At 37.2% G+C, this 14,675-nt stretch overlaps 1 protein-coding gene and 1 non-coding gene across 7 annotated transcripts in view; one reads left to right on the forward strand and one right to left on the reverse strand.

Moving 5' to 3' along the window:
• The window catches only part of SYCP1 (synaptonemal complex protein 1), a 125,341-nt gene that overhangs the window by 71,557 nt on the left and 39,109 nt on the right, over positions 1–14,675 (reverse strand). For all 6 annotated transcript variants that reach the window (XM_081493333.1, XM_081493332.1, XM_081493334.1 and 3 more), the window contains 2 exons: positions 13,417–13,484; positions 9,594–9,655 (listed from right to left, as the gene is read on the reverse strand). In XM_081493333.1, coding sequence (XP_081349459.1) covers positions 9,594–9,655; positions 13,417–13,484 — 130 coding nt within the window. The remainder of the gene's footprint in view (positions 1–9,593; positions 9,656–13,416; positions 13,485–14,675) is intronic.
• On the forward strand, positions 11,499–11,605 carry LOC145508067 (U6 spliceosomal RNA). Its single transcript, XR_014055334.1, has one exon. It is a non-coding gene; the product is annotated as a U6 spliceosomal RNA (small nuclear RNA).

Here is a 14,675-nt window from a genome sequence, read left to right on the forward strand (position 1 = left end):
AGATTTCAGTAAAGTTGGAGGTACAAAATTAATACACATAAATCTGTTACATTTCTATGTAATGTACAAACTATCAGAAGGAAAAAATAAGAAAACAACCCCATTTATAATCACATCAAAGAGAATAAAACATCTAGGAAAAATTGTAAGAAGAAAAAAATCTCTACTTGAAAAACTATAAGATACCAATGAAAGAAATTGAAACTAACCAAAAAAAAGATTAAAAGATATACCATGTTCATGGACTCAAAAATTAATGTTAAAATGACCATACTACCCAAGGCAATCTACAGATTCATTGCATTCATATCAAAATACCAATGGCGCTTTCCACCATACTGCTGCTGCTGCTACTGCTGCTAAGTCACTTCAGTTGTGTCCGACTCTGTGTGACCCCATAGACGGCAGCCCACCAGCCTCCCCCGTCCCTGGGATTCTCCAGGCACGAATACTGGAGTGGGTTGCCATTTCCTTCTCCAATGCACGAAAGTGGAAAGTGAAAGTAAAGTCACTCAGTCGTGTCCAACTCTTCACGACTCCATGGACTGCAGCTTACCAGGCTCCTCCGTCCATGGGATTTTCCAGGCAAGAGTACTGGAGTAGGGTGCCATTGCATTCTCCGTTCCACCATACTATAACATAATTAATGTACAACAAAAGAGGCAGGAAATACAATGGAGAGAAGACAGCCTCTTTCATAAATGGTATAGGGAACACTGGACAGCTACATGCGAAAGAATCAAACTGGATTACTCACTCACATCACGCACAAAAATAAATTCAAAATGGATTACAGATTTAAGGGTCGGAAAGAAATAGGCAAGGGAGACTAAGAGGTACAAACTTCCAGTTGCAAATAAATGAGTCACAGGTATCAAACGTACAATGTAGAGAATATATGCTAAGTAGCTTCAGTTGTGTCTGACTCTTTGCAACCCTATGGACTATAGCCCACCAGGCTCCTCTGTCCATGGGATTCTCCAGGCAAGAATACTGGATTCCCTCCTCCAATGGATCCTCCTAATCCAGGGATCAAACCTGCATCTCTTATGTCTCCTATACTGGCAGGCAAGTCCTTTACCACTAGCACAACATGGGAAGATAATATAGTCAATACCCATGTAATATCTTTGTGTGGTAACATGTTGTAACTAGATTTATCACAGTGATCATTTTGAAATGTTTATAAATATAAAATCACTGGTGTGTGACAGGAATTAACATAGTGTTTTAGGTCAATTATACTTCAAAAATAAACTCTTAAAAAAAAAGATCAGATTTACAGTTATGGAAGTGGGGGAAACAAGAGGGGATGATAAGTTGGATGAAGCTGTCAAAAGGTACAGTTATAAAATAAATAGTACTAGGGATGTACTGTACAATATGATATAATTAAAACTGCTATATGTTATATATGAGAGTTGTTAAGAGAACAAATCTTAAGAGTTTTCATCACAAGGAAAATCTTTTTTCTATCTCTTTAATCTGTATTTGTCTGAGATGATGGATGTAAATGTATTGTGATATATGTAAGTCAAATCATTATTTTGTACCCCTTAAATTTATATATTGCTGTGTGACAAATCTCAAGAAAACTGGAATAAAAATAAAGTACAATTAAATTTTTAAAATAAAATTTATATACACAGGGTAATCTCAGAGTCATTTTCCCCTTACCTCTACAACCAAGGAGTCTGCCTTAGGGAAAAAGAGAAATAAGGATGGGATTCAGGTGAAATGGGTGGCAATAGCTAGGCTGAGGCAGTGTCTGATGGAAGGGTGATGGTGGGGAAGGGAAGTGAAAGAAGGAAAATGATAGAAGGCAAGAGAAAAGGGATTCATTCAGCTGGATGAGGTGTGCGTGTATAAGTTAGTAAGAATCATGTGTGCGCTTACGCACATGTGTGTGCACTTGCTCCAAGGACAGACTTTAGAGTAACAGTTTCAGTGTGATCACACTACATCCAAAAAAATTAAATTTAAAAGAATAATAATGCTGGAGGAATCACACTACCCAAATCTAAGACTCACTATAAAAAGCTACAGTAAGCCAAACACTGGTGAATGGCTAAACCACAAAAATCAATGAAACAGAAATAATTCCAGAATAGTCAATTTTTTAACAGATGTGCGTAAGTAACTCAACACAAAAAGGAGAGTCTTGGGAATTCCCTGGAAGTCCAGTGGTTAGCACTCCATACTGCCAAGAGCATGGGTTCATTCTGATTGGGAAAATAAGATCCTGCAAGCCACTTGGTGTGACAAAAATAAATAAACAGTAAATACATACACAAAGAAAAAGAAGAGTCTTTTCAACAAATGGTAGTATAATTCTATATCAACCGAAAGTGTTTAAATCTTAAATATCTCTCAAAATCATCCATTTATTCTTCACTACCACCACCATATCCCAGCCTAAGTTCTCTTCTCTGAATCCTATGACTGTCTGTCTATTTTTAACTGTTCTATCTTAATATATTCTGTTCTCTGTACTGCAAACCAAATGAGCCTTTCAAAATGCAAATCTGACCAAGCTATTCTCTGCTAAAATTCTTTACAGCTTCTCATCACAATTAGAATAAATAAAAATTCTGCTGATATGATTTAAAAGGCCACAAATTACTAGGCTCCTATACCTCTCTAGCCTCATTTTGCACCACACTCTTCTTTTCACCCCATGTTGTATTCAGCATACTCCTTCCTATCAAAGGATCTTTGTATATAAAATTTCTCCTACCTGATAAACACTTCTTGTCCTTCTCTGGATTTCTATTTTTTTTATTGTTACAATATATACATTTTATTATTTGATACTTTACTTAAGTTAGTTTATTTTCTATTTTTTAACTTTACAATATTGTATTTGTTTTGCCATACATTGACATGAATCCACCATGGGTGTACATGCTTTCCCCTTCCAGAACCCCCCTTCCACCTCCCTCCCCATCCCATCCCTCTGGGTCATCCCGGTGCACCAGCCCCGAGCACCCTGTATAATGCGTTGAACCTGGACTGGCAATTCGTTTCACATGTGATAATTGACATGCTTCAATGCCATTCTCCTATATCATCCCGCCCTCGCCCTCTCCCACAGAGTCCATAATACTGTTGTATTTATCTGTGTCTCTTTTGATGTCTCACATACAGGGTTATCACTATGAACAAAGCAAGTGGAGGTGATGGAATTCCAGTTGAGCTATTTCAAATCCTGAAAGATGATGCTGTGAAAGTGCTGCACTCAATATGCCAGCAAATCTGGAAAACTCAGCAGTGGCCACAGGACTGGAAAAGGTCAGTTTTCGTTCCAATCCCAAAGAAAGGCAATGCCAAAGAATGCTCAAACTACCGCACAACTGCACTCATCTCACATGCTAGTAAAGTAATGCTCAAAATTCTCCAAGCCAGGCTTCAGCAATACGTGAACCATGAACTTCCAGATGTTCAAGCTGGTTTTAGAAAAGGCAGAGGAACCAGAGATCAAATTGCCAATATCTGCTGGATCATTGTAAAAGCAAGAGAGTTCCAGAAAAACATCTATTTCTGCTTTATTGGCTATGCCAAAGCCTTTGACTGTGTGGCTCACAATAAACTGTGGAAAATTCTGAAAGAGATGGGACTACCAGACCATCTGACCTGTCTCTTGAGAAACCTGTATGCAGGTCAAGAAGCAACAGTTAGAACTGGACATGGAACAGCAGACTGGTTCCAAATAGGAAAAGGAGTACGTCAAGGCTGTATATTGCCACCCTGCTTATTTAACTTCTATGCAGAGTACATCATGAGAAACGCTGAGCTGGAAGAAACACAAGCTGGAATCAAGATTTCTGGGAGAAATATCAATAACCTCAGATATGCAGACGACACCACCCCTATGGCAGAAAGTGAAGAACTAAAGAGCCTCTTGATGAAAGTGAAAGAGGAGAGTGAAAAAGTTGGCTTAAAGCTCAACGTTCAGAAAACTAAGATCATGGCATCTGGTCCCATCACTTCATGGGAAATAGATGGGGAAACAGTGGAAACAGTGTCAGACTTTATTTTTGGGGGCTCCAAAATCACTGCAGATGGTGATTGCAGCCATGAAATTAAAAGATGCTTACTCCTTGGAAGGAAGGTTATGGCCAACCTAGATAGCATACTTAAAACCAGAGACATTACTTTGCCAACAAAAGCCCGTCTAGTCAAGGCTATGTTTTTTCCAGTGGTCATGTATGGATGTGAGAGTTGGACGGTGAAGAAAGCTGAGCGCCGCAGAATTGATGCTTTTGAACTGTGGTGTTGGAGAAGACTCTTGAGAGTCCCTTGGACTGCAAGGAGATCCAATCAATCCATCCTAAAAGAGATCAATCCTGGGTGTTCGTTGGAAGGACTGATGTTGAAGCTGAAACTCCAGTACTTTGGCCACCTGATGCAAAGAGTTGACTCATCGGTAAAGACACTGATGCTGGAAAGATTGGAGGCAGGAGGAGAAGAGGACGACAGAGGATGAGATGGTTGGATGGCATCACTGACTCGATGGACATGGGTTTGGGTAGACTCCAGGAGTTGGTGATGGACAGAGAGGCCTGGCGTGCTGCAATTCATGGGGTCGCAAAGAGTCGGACATGACTGAGCGACTGAACTGAACTGAACTGAACTGATACAGGGTTATCTTTACCGATTGACTAAATACCATATATATGTGTTAGTATACTCTATCAGTGTTTTTCTTTCTGGCTTACTTCACTCTGTATAATAGGCTCCAGTTTCATCCACCTCATTAGAACTGATTCAAATGCATTCTTTTTAATGGCTGAGTAATATTCCATTGTGTATATGTACCACAGCTTCCTTATCCATTCATCTGCTGATGGGCATCTAGGCTGCTTCCATGTCTTGACTATTATAAACAGTGCTGCGATGAACATCGGGGTACATGTGTCTCTTTCAATTCTGGTTTCCTCAGTGTGTATGGCCAGCAGTGGGATTGCTGGGTCATATGGCAGTTTTATTTCCAGTTTTTTGAGGAATCTCCACACTGTTCTCCATAGTGGCTGTACTAGTTTGCATTCCCACCAACAGTGTAAAAGGGTTCCCTTTTCTCCACACCCTCTCCAGCATTTATTGCTTGTAGTCTTTTGGATAGCAGCCATTCTGACAGGCGTGAAATGGTACCTTATTGTGGTTTTGATTTGCATTTCTCTGATAATGAGTGATGTTGAGCATCTTTTCATGTATTTGTTAGCAATCTGTATGTCTTCTTTGAAGAAGTGTTTCTTTAGTTCTTTGGCCCACTTTTTGATTGGGTCGTTTATTTTTCTGGAATTGAGCTGCAGCAATTGCTTGTATATTTTTGAGATTAATTGTTTGTCTGTTGCTTTGTTTGCTATTATTTTCTTCCATTCCGAAGGCTGTCTTTTCACCTTGCTTATAGTTTCCTTTGTTGTGCAAAAGCTTTTAATTTTAATTAGGTCCCATTTGTTTATTTTTGTTTTTATTTCCAATATTTTGGGAGGTGGATCATAGAGGATTCCATTCACCATCACAACAAAAAGAATAAAATACTTAGGAATATATCTACCTAAAGAAACAAAAGACCTATATATAGAAAACTATAAAACGCTGGTGAAAGAAATCAAAGAGGACACAAATAGATGGAGAAATATACCATGTTCATGAATTGGAAGAATCAATATAGTGAAAATGAGTATACTACCCAAAGCAATCTATAGATTCAATGCAATCCCTATCAAGCTTTCAATGATATTCTTCAGAGAACTAGAACAAATAATTTCACAATTTGTATGGAAATAGAAAAAACCTCGAATAGCCAAAGCAATCTTGAGAAAGAAGAATGGAACTGGACGAATCAACCTGCCTGACTTCAGGCTATACTACAAAGCCACAGTCATCAAGACAGTATGGTACTGGCACAAGGACAGAAATATAGATCAGTGGAACAAAATAGAAAGCCCAGAGACAAATCCACACATCTATGGACACCTTATCTTTGACAAAGGAGGCAAGAATATACAATAGAGAAAAGACAATCTCTTTAATAAGTGGTGCTGGGAAAACTGGTCAACCACTTGTAAAAGAATGAAACTAGAACACTTTCTAACACCATACACAAAAATAAACTCAAAATGGATTAAAGATCTAAATGTAAGACCAGAAACTATAAAACTCCTAGAGGAAAACATGGATTTCGATTCAATCTTTACTTTTTCAAAAAAGCTCTCCTAAATTCTCGAAATAGTTTGTGCTCAGTCACTCAGTCATATCCAATTCTTTGTGAATCTATCAGGCTTCTCTGTCCATGGGATTTTCCAAGCAAGAATACTGGAGTGGATTTCCATTTCCTCCTCCAGGGGATCTTTCGAACTCAAGATCAAACCCACGTGTCCTGTGCCCTCCAGCACTAGCAGACAGATTCTTTACCAGATAGTCACTTGGAAAACCCCTAAATTGTTCAAATCTAATTACACTGTGAACTAATCCTTTATTGTCCTTGATACCATTGTATTATTACCTTTGAAGGACTGTTTGAATTTTTTTATTTAAATTAATTAATTTATTTTAGTTGGAGGCTAATTACTTACAATATTGTAGTGGTTTTTGCCATACATTGATATGAATCAGCCATGGGTTTACATGTGTTCCCCATCCTGAATTTAAGTGTGATTATTTCATGATCACAGTCTTGTCTTGGTGAAGGGGCTTGCATAACTCAAAGAAGCTATGAGCCATGCTGTGCAGGGTGACCCAAAGCAGACGGGCCACAGTAAAGAGTTCTGACAAAAAAGTCATCCCCTGAGGAGAGAAATGTCAACCAGCTCCAGTGTTTTTGCCTAGAAAACCCCATGGACAGTATGAAAATGCAAAAAGATACGACACTGGAAGATGAGTCCCTCTCCCCACAGATCAGAAGGTGTCCAATGTGCTACTGGGTTAGAGCAGAGGGCAATTACTAATAGCTTCAGAAGAATAAAGTAGCTGGGACAAAGTGAAAATGACACTCAGCTGTGGATGTGTCTGGTGATGAAAGTAATGTCCAGTACTGTAAAGAGCAGTATTGCATCGTATCCTAGAATGTTAGGCCCATGAATCAACGTAAATTGGATGTGGTCAAGCAGGAGATGGCAAGACTGAACATCGACACCTTAGGAATCAGTAAACTAAAATGGACAGGAAAGGGAGAATTTAATTCAGATGACCATTATGTCTACTACTGTGGGCAACAATCCATTAGAAGAAATGGAGTAGACCTTATAGTCAACAAAAGAGTCTGAAATGCAGTATTTGGGTACAATCTCAAAAATGACAGAATGATCTGTTTTCAAGGCAAACCATTCAACATCATAGTAATTCAAGTCTATGCCCCAACCACTGATGCCAAAGAAACTGAAGTTGACCAGTTCTATGAAGACCTACAAATCCTTCTAGAACTGACACCCAAAAAAGATAATCTTTTCATCACAGGGGGCTGGAATGCAAAAGTAGGAAGTCGAGAGATACTTGGAGTAACAGGCAAGTTTGGCCTTGGAGTACAAAATGAAGCAGGGCAAAGGCTAACAGAATTTGCCAAGAGAACACACTGGTCATAGCAAACACCCTCTTCCAACAATGCAAGAGACAACTCTACACATGGACATCACCAGATGGTCAATACCAAATTCAGATTGATTATATTCTTTGTAGCCAAAGATGGAGAAACTCCATACAGTCAACAAAAACAAGACTAGGAGCTCAGTCATGTCCAACTCTTTGCAATCCCATGGACTGTAGCCCACAAGGCTCTTCTGTCCATGGGGATTCTCCAGGCAAGAATACTGGAGTGGGTTGCCATGACCTCCTCCAGGGGATCTTCCCAACCCAGGGATCAAACCCAGGTCTCCTGCATTACAGGCAGATTCTTTACCAGCTGAGCCACAAGGGAAGCCCAAGAATACTGGAGTGGGTAGCCTATCCCTTCTCCAGGGGATATTTCCAACCCAGGAATCGAAATAGGGTCTCCTGCATGGCAGGTAGATTCTTTACCAGCTGAGCTACCAGAGAAGCCCATTAACTATGTCTATTGCTGCTCAAATAGAACAAAGCCCTAAACCAAACCTTGTCCATGTGGGAATGTAAAACTAATACTATAGTGTTAATTTATCCAATGAATATTTGTAAAAGGCTTACAAAGTGTTGTTCACTGTGGTTACAGGGCAACCAAGATATGGGTGCTTAGCTCTTATTGGAGCATTCCACTGTTTTATCTGCTGACCACCTACTATGTACCATCTACTATACTACGTAAAGGAGACTCTAAAGGGCAAATAAAGCTGTAAATAATTATACCAAAATAAATTTTATTTGTGGTAAGTGCTATAAAAGGAAAAATTCAGACTGCTATACTCATTGAAATACTCATTGGAAGGACTGATGATGAAGCTGAAGCTCCAACACTTTGGCCACCTGATTCAAAGAGCTGACTCATTGGAAAAGATTCTGATGCTGGGAAAGATTGAAGGCAGAAAGAGACGAGGGATATAGAGGATGAGATGGCTGGACAGCATCACTGATTCAATGGATGAACTTGGGCAAACTCCAGGAGATGGTGAGGGACAGGGAAGCCTGGCATGCTATAGTCCTTGGGGTTGCAAAGAGTCAGGAAAGACTTGGCAACTAAACAACAACATGGAGATCTAAACTAGTTAAGAATGTCAAGAAAGATTTCTAAAGAATTAATATTTAAGCTGAGACTTGAAGTATAAGTTTATATTATCAAATTTGAAAGAAATGTAAATATTATTTGCAAGAATAATGAAAGCAATTTGCTGAAGAAAGGATAAGCATTTGGAAACAGTGCTTCCGAAGAGATGGAAGAATTAGGAGTTGCAAAATCAGGTAGAGATGTGACAGGTTAAACCCAAAATCAAATATCTGTAATCATAAACAATATTGTCTTCTATAAGCAAAGCTGGCAAACTACAGCCTCCAAGACAAAGTCAGCCCACAATCTTCTTTTGCAGGCCCTTGAATTAAGAATGTTTCCAGCATTTTTATAAGATTGTTAAAAATAAAAGAAGAAAAAAAGGAGGGGAAGGAGAAAATTAACATTCTCTATATAGCCACAAAGCCTAAAATATTTACTATCTAGTACTTTACAAAAAGTTTACCAACCCATGATCTACACATTATAATCAATTAAAACACAATGAAGCCCTTATGCTAAGAAATTCATTAAATAAATATGATTCTACCTGAACACTAAACATAGGTACTGAATATATATCGTATATATCTTTCTCAAAAGGGCAGCTTTGTGTCTCAAAGGTATCAAAGGCACACCAAATTTACAATCAGCTACAGAATATACACATTTTATCTCACTTAAATATACTATCAACACATGCTTAAATAATATAAATACTTTCACCAAGAGAGTTATCAAAATGTATTATAAAAATTAATAGAGATAGAAATGTGGCTTTGCTAAAACCAAATATAATTTTAAAAAATATTTTAGCTGAAAAAGCTACCATAAAACTCTATGAGAGTCTAAGTCATTGGATTTAATACTATTTTGAAAAATAACTGCTACATAGAAATAAGAGAACCTATATACTTACCAAGATTTTTTTCAATTCTTCAAGTTCTACTTCTTTGTTATTTTTAAGCTTGGTCATCTCTTCTAAAAAAAAGAAAAAAGCACAAGAATTTAAATGTGTTAAAAGTAGATTTAAAAAATAGGAAAGAAGAGACAAGAAGTAAGAATAGCACTTGAAAAGGAAAAACCAAGAGAGATGAATTAATACAATTCAGTCAGTTCAGTTTGGTCACTCAGTCGTGTCCGACTCTGCACCCCCAAGGACTGCAGCACGCTAGGCTTCCCTGTGCATCATCAACTCCCAGAGCTTACTCAAACTCATGTCCATTGAGTTGGTGATGCCATCCAACCATCTCATCCTCTGTCGTCCCCTTCTCCTCCCGCCTTCAATCTTTCCCAGCATCAGGGTCTTTTCTAATAAATCAGTTCTTCACATCAGATGGCCAAAGTATTGGAGTTTCAGCTTCAGCATCAGTCCTTCCAATGAATATTCAGGACTGATTTCCTTTAAGATGGACTGGTTGGATCTCCCTGCAGTCCAAGGAACTCTCAAGTTTCTTCTCCAACACCACAGTTCAAAACCATCAATTAATTAATTGCTATGTCAATCAATTAAATAATACAGTTAGAGCACAGTAAAGCATAGAGGAAGTGCAAATGGATCAGATGCAAAATAATAATGGACATATATTAGTAGTACCATTTCGATAAAATTAATTCCACAACCAAATGAGCCCAAAGTCCATTAAACAAAACAAGCAATGGATCTATATAAAATGAAGTCACACAGCACGTGCCTGTACCTTCAACTCACTATTATCTAAACATGTGGTCTTTCAATCTTCAAATTTTAAAGGAGAATTAATTCACTTTTCTCAAGCTAACTCTGACCACTGTTCTGGATCTCAACATTTCCATCTCCTCTAAGACTTCAGTTGCTATATTACCAACATATATTGACTCTGTAGCAGAATCTTCAATTTCCCCATATCCTATCTAAATACCTATTTGAATACAAAATAAAAATGTATGATTGACCTTTCTGTCTTTTTCATACTATTGTTAAATTGCTTGTTTTGTTTTGTAGCCAAATTCCTATTTGTTATCTATCTAAATTTCTTTCTTAATCCCATGCAAAAGTGGTGTTATTATCTATTGTTATCATTAATTGTTATTATTTATCTACATTTCTTAATCCCATGCAAAAGTAAAGCTCATCTTCATTAATAAATTATGATCTCAAAGATCACCAACACCCATTTTGTGGTGAAATTCTCAGTCCTTAACATTGTGGAGCTTTCAGTATTTGATACTCGTAGCCACTCTCTACTTGTCTCCCTTCAGTTTTCAAGACCTTGCATTCTTAAGATTTTCTGTTTCCTTAACTCTTACTCTTGTTTTCTTTACCAACACCCTTCCTTCTTGTCACCCTAAATAATAACAATTTAGAATGCTTTTCCCTCTATATTTCCATGAATTCAGCATTAAGGTAATAAATTAAAAAGCCTTCTCAGTTCAAACCTCCTGTTTTTTTCTTTCTTACATTTAAAAAAATATCTATAAAGTTCCCAAATGATGTCTAGTTGTCACTTAAAATTTTATGATACCTGAAACATTGTCCTTTGTCACTGTGAAGGGTTATTAATTATTGGAGACATAACAGATTGACTGAAAATTTCCCAGACTCTGTATATTAAAAACAAACAAGGAACTTGTAATAACTGCCCAAAGTCTCTAAGAAAAATCAACAAAATATGAAATGCCAATATAGAGTCTAAAAGAAAAACCTGCCACATGCAAAACTTATTTAACCACAAAGATTCATTTTAGATAAAACGGTTAATTTTTTAAAACTCAATGACTGGTTAAAAATAGTGGACTGATCATGTGTCTACATTCACTTTCAATCCCATAAAGTATATATATAGTGCTCGCTTCAGCAGCACGTATACCAAAATTAGAATGACATAGGAAAGGTTAGCATGGCTACTGAGTAAGGATGATATGCAAATTTGTGAAGCGTTCCATATTTTTTTATGTGGCAACCTGGATGGGAGGGGGTTTAGGGGAGAATGGATACATGTATATGTATTGCTGAGACCCTTCGCTATTCACCTGAAACTATCACAGTATTGTTAATCAGCTATGTGAAAGTCGCTCAGTCGTGTCTGACTCTTTGCGACCCTATGGACTAGACAGTCCATGGAATTCTTCAGGCCAGAATACTGGAGTGGGTAGCTTGACCCTTCTTCAGGGGATCTTCCTAACCCAGGGATCGAACCCTGGTCTCCTGTATTGAATGAGGATTCTTTACCAGCTGAGACACAAGGGAAGTCCAAGAATACTGGAGTGGGTAGCCTAGCCCTTCTCCAGGGGATCTTCCAAACCCAGGGATTGAACCAGGGTCTCCTGCATTGCAGGCAGATTTAATATTGCATTCTATTGCATGCATTGCAGGCGGATTCAATACATGTTGGGGAATAATCAGCTATACCCCAATACAAAATAAAAAGTGCAAAAGAAAAAAATATATATATATATAAATTAACAAAATCAGACAGTCTAATATTAACAGACTCAAATGTTGAAGAATCCTTGGGGAGTGAAGTGGGGGAGAACCCATATTAATTCAATCAGGCTATGTGAACAACTATACCAGGTATCCACATGCCCAACCACACAGTCCACCTCGGGTTAAACCAAGAATTCTGGGAATTAGAGCCAAAGGGACGTGACACTACCCGTAAGAGCTCGTAAACTCTAAGCAACATAAGCATTCCCTATAACCAAAGTGTTAGTTCTTCAGTCGTGTCTGACTCTTTGCAACCCCATGGACTATAGCCCACCAGGCTCTTCTGTCCATGGAATTCTCCAGGCAAGAATACTGGAGTTGGTAGCCATTCCCTTCTCCAGAGGATCTTCCCAACTCAGGGATCAAACCTGCATCTCCTGCATTGCAGGCAGATTCTTTACCATTTGAGCCACCCAGGAAGCCCCTTCTATAACCAAAAGACAAGTTATTTAATACAAAGCCCACCCTTCCTTACAGAAACTCCCATCTCTTCCCATAATCAAAAGAATCAGACTGTAACAAACACATGAGTAAATACGGATTCTCAAACACTTAGATGAGTAATCAAGAAACAACAATTAGTGAAGAAAAGCAAAACCATGAAAGAAAAGCACCAAATTAATTCAAAGTTAATAATAAAGATTACAGAAAGTTATAGAGATTTCTAGAAAAACAACTGCCAATCCTAGTTTAATTTACAAAAATAATGGTTTTCACCCAAACTGGGGAAAAAGATGTTTATATATGTTTCCAATTCTCCACAGTTGTAGATATGAAGCTTTGCAAATATGAAATATAGGGTTTTTAGATTAGCTAATTAAATGGTCATAAACTCACAAGACAACTACAAATTTCTCACTTTTGGCCATGAAAATTGAATATTAACAATACCATGTGATAAAACAGGGGCACCGTTTCCTGTAACTAGTTCATAATCCAACACGACTACTCAATGAAACTTCAAAATTTAATTAAAATGTAATAGACATTTCACACTAAGAATTATTAAGATCCCTGGATCCTAAAGTAAGAAAAAAACTACAAAAGTATCTCTTAGGCCCCTTACAATTCTTGATATTTATGAGCTGCATGATGAATCTGAATAAGTCTTTCTTAAGATCTAAATTTCTATTTTAAAAATCAAATTAATAGTTATCAAATAATCACTATTGGTAAATGACAGAGGAGAAACTATATTTTATTCTGAAATAATGTTGATGGTTTTAAAATTGGCTAATATTATCAGGTACATATGTTATTCTCTAAAACTTACCCAGTTCACTTGATTTCTTCTGAAGTTTCATGGTAAGTACTTTCAATTCATCTTCACTTTTTTCCAATCTTGTAAAACATATTAGTTCAATGTAAAATGTAAAATCATTTAAAATATTTTTTTAGTCATAATTCATCTAATAATTAAAACTGGTACAATTTAGCAATGACATAGCTTATTATAAGATAGATTCATTCATTCAATTATTACACATTTCTTGACAATCTACTTTAGCTGGATATTGTAACATGTTAAAATAAGATATTACTAATACACATACATAGTTGTATATTAATTAAATCTACGTAAAACCTCACAGCTTTTATCATGATTTATCTCTTAGCTATTGATGATTATCAAATTAATACATCCTAGAACTTTGAAAGCAGAGAAGGCAATGGTAACCCACTCCAGTGTTCTTGCCTGGAGAATCCCAGGGATGGGGGAGCCTGGTGGGCTGCCATCTATGGGGTCGCACAGAGTCGGACACGACTAAAGCGACTTAGCAGCAGCAGCAGCAGCAGAGCTTTGAAAGAGATTAAGTATATAACTACTATTATACTGAATTCTGCCTTAGGAACAATATAAATATGAGAATTACACAATTCACTTAACTCCTCTAGTTTTCCATTTCCTCATCTATAAAGCAAATGACATATAAGGTCACTTAAAAGCTGAAAATCTGAAAATCACCTGGATAGGTCAATCAAGAGTACACAAGAGTAAATGGGCCAGAAAATCTAGCTTTTGTTCCCTCACCATACATAAGCAGTAGAGAAGAAACTCTGTTAGGCCCAGGTCAAGACTTCATAGAGAAGCTTGTTCTTTCATCCTCCAGACTAAATTAACCCTTATACTAATGGGACAAAGATAACTATGTAGGCCTCATAATACAACTTTGTATAAACATTTCCTTAATACAAAGTAGTGAAAAACAGATGGAGTTTTCAACTCATGTTTTAGAAAAACAATTTAAATGAGATACAAATCAATTATTTTATATATATCTAACCATATTCATTGATTCATTTAAAATGTTTGAGTACCTACTCTGGACCAGGCTAGTTGCTAAAATTTGTATATCAGAATGAAAGTTACAGACCCCAGTAAGATAAATCAACAACCTAGGAAGTTATTTTTATATAATAACCCACAGTTTAACTAAATATGTCATATCACTGCATCAGTCCTTATGAGCTTATCTATATTGCTTAACTCTATGAAAAGCATGCACAGGAACTATCCTAGAGAATACCTTC

The sequence above is a fragment of the Giraffa tippelskirchi genome, chromosome 5 (genome assembly GCF_054371585.1).
Source record: "Giraffa tippelskirchi isolate mGirTip1 chromosome 5, T2T-mGirTip1v1.2.pri, whole genome shotgun sequence".
NCBI classification, from domain to species: Eukaryota; Metazoa; Chordata; class Mammalia; order Artiodactyla; family Giraffidae; genus Giraffa; species Giraffa tippelskirchi.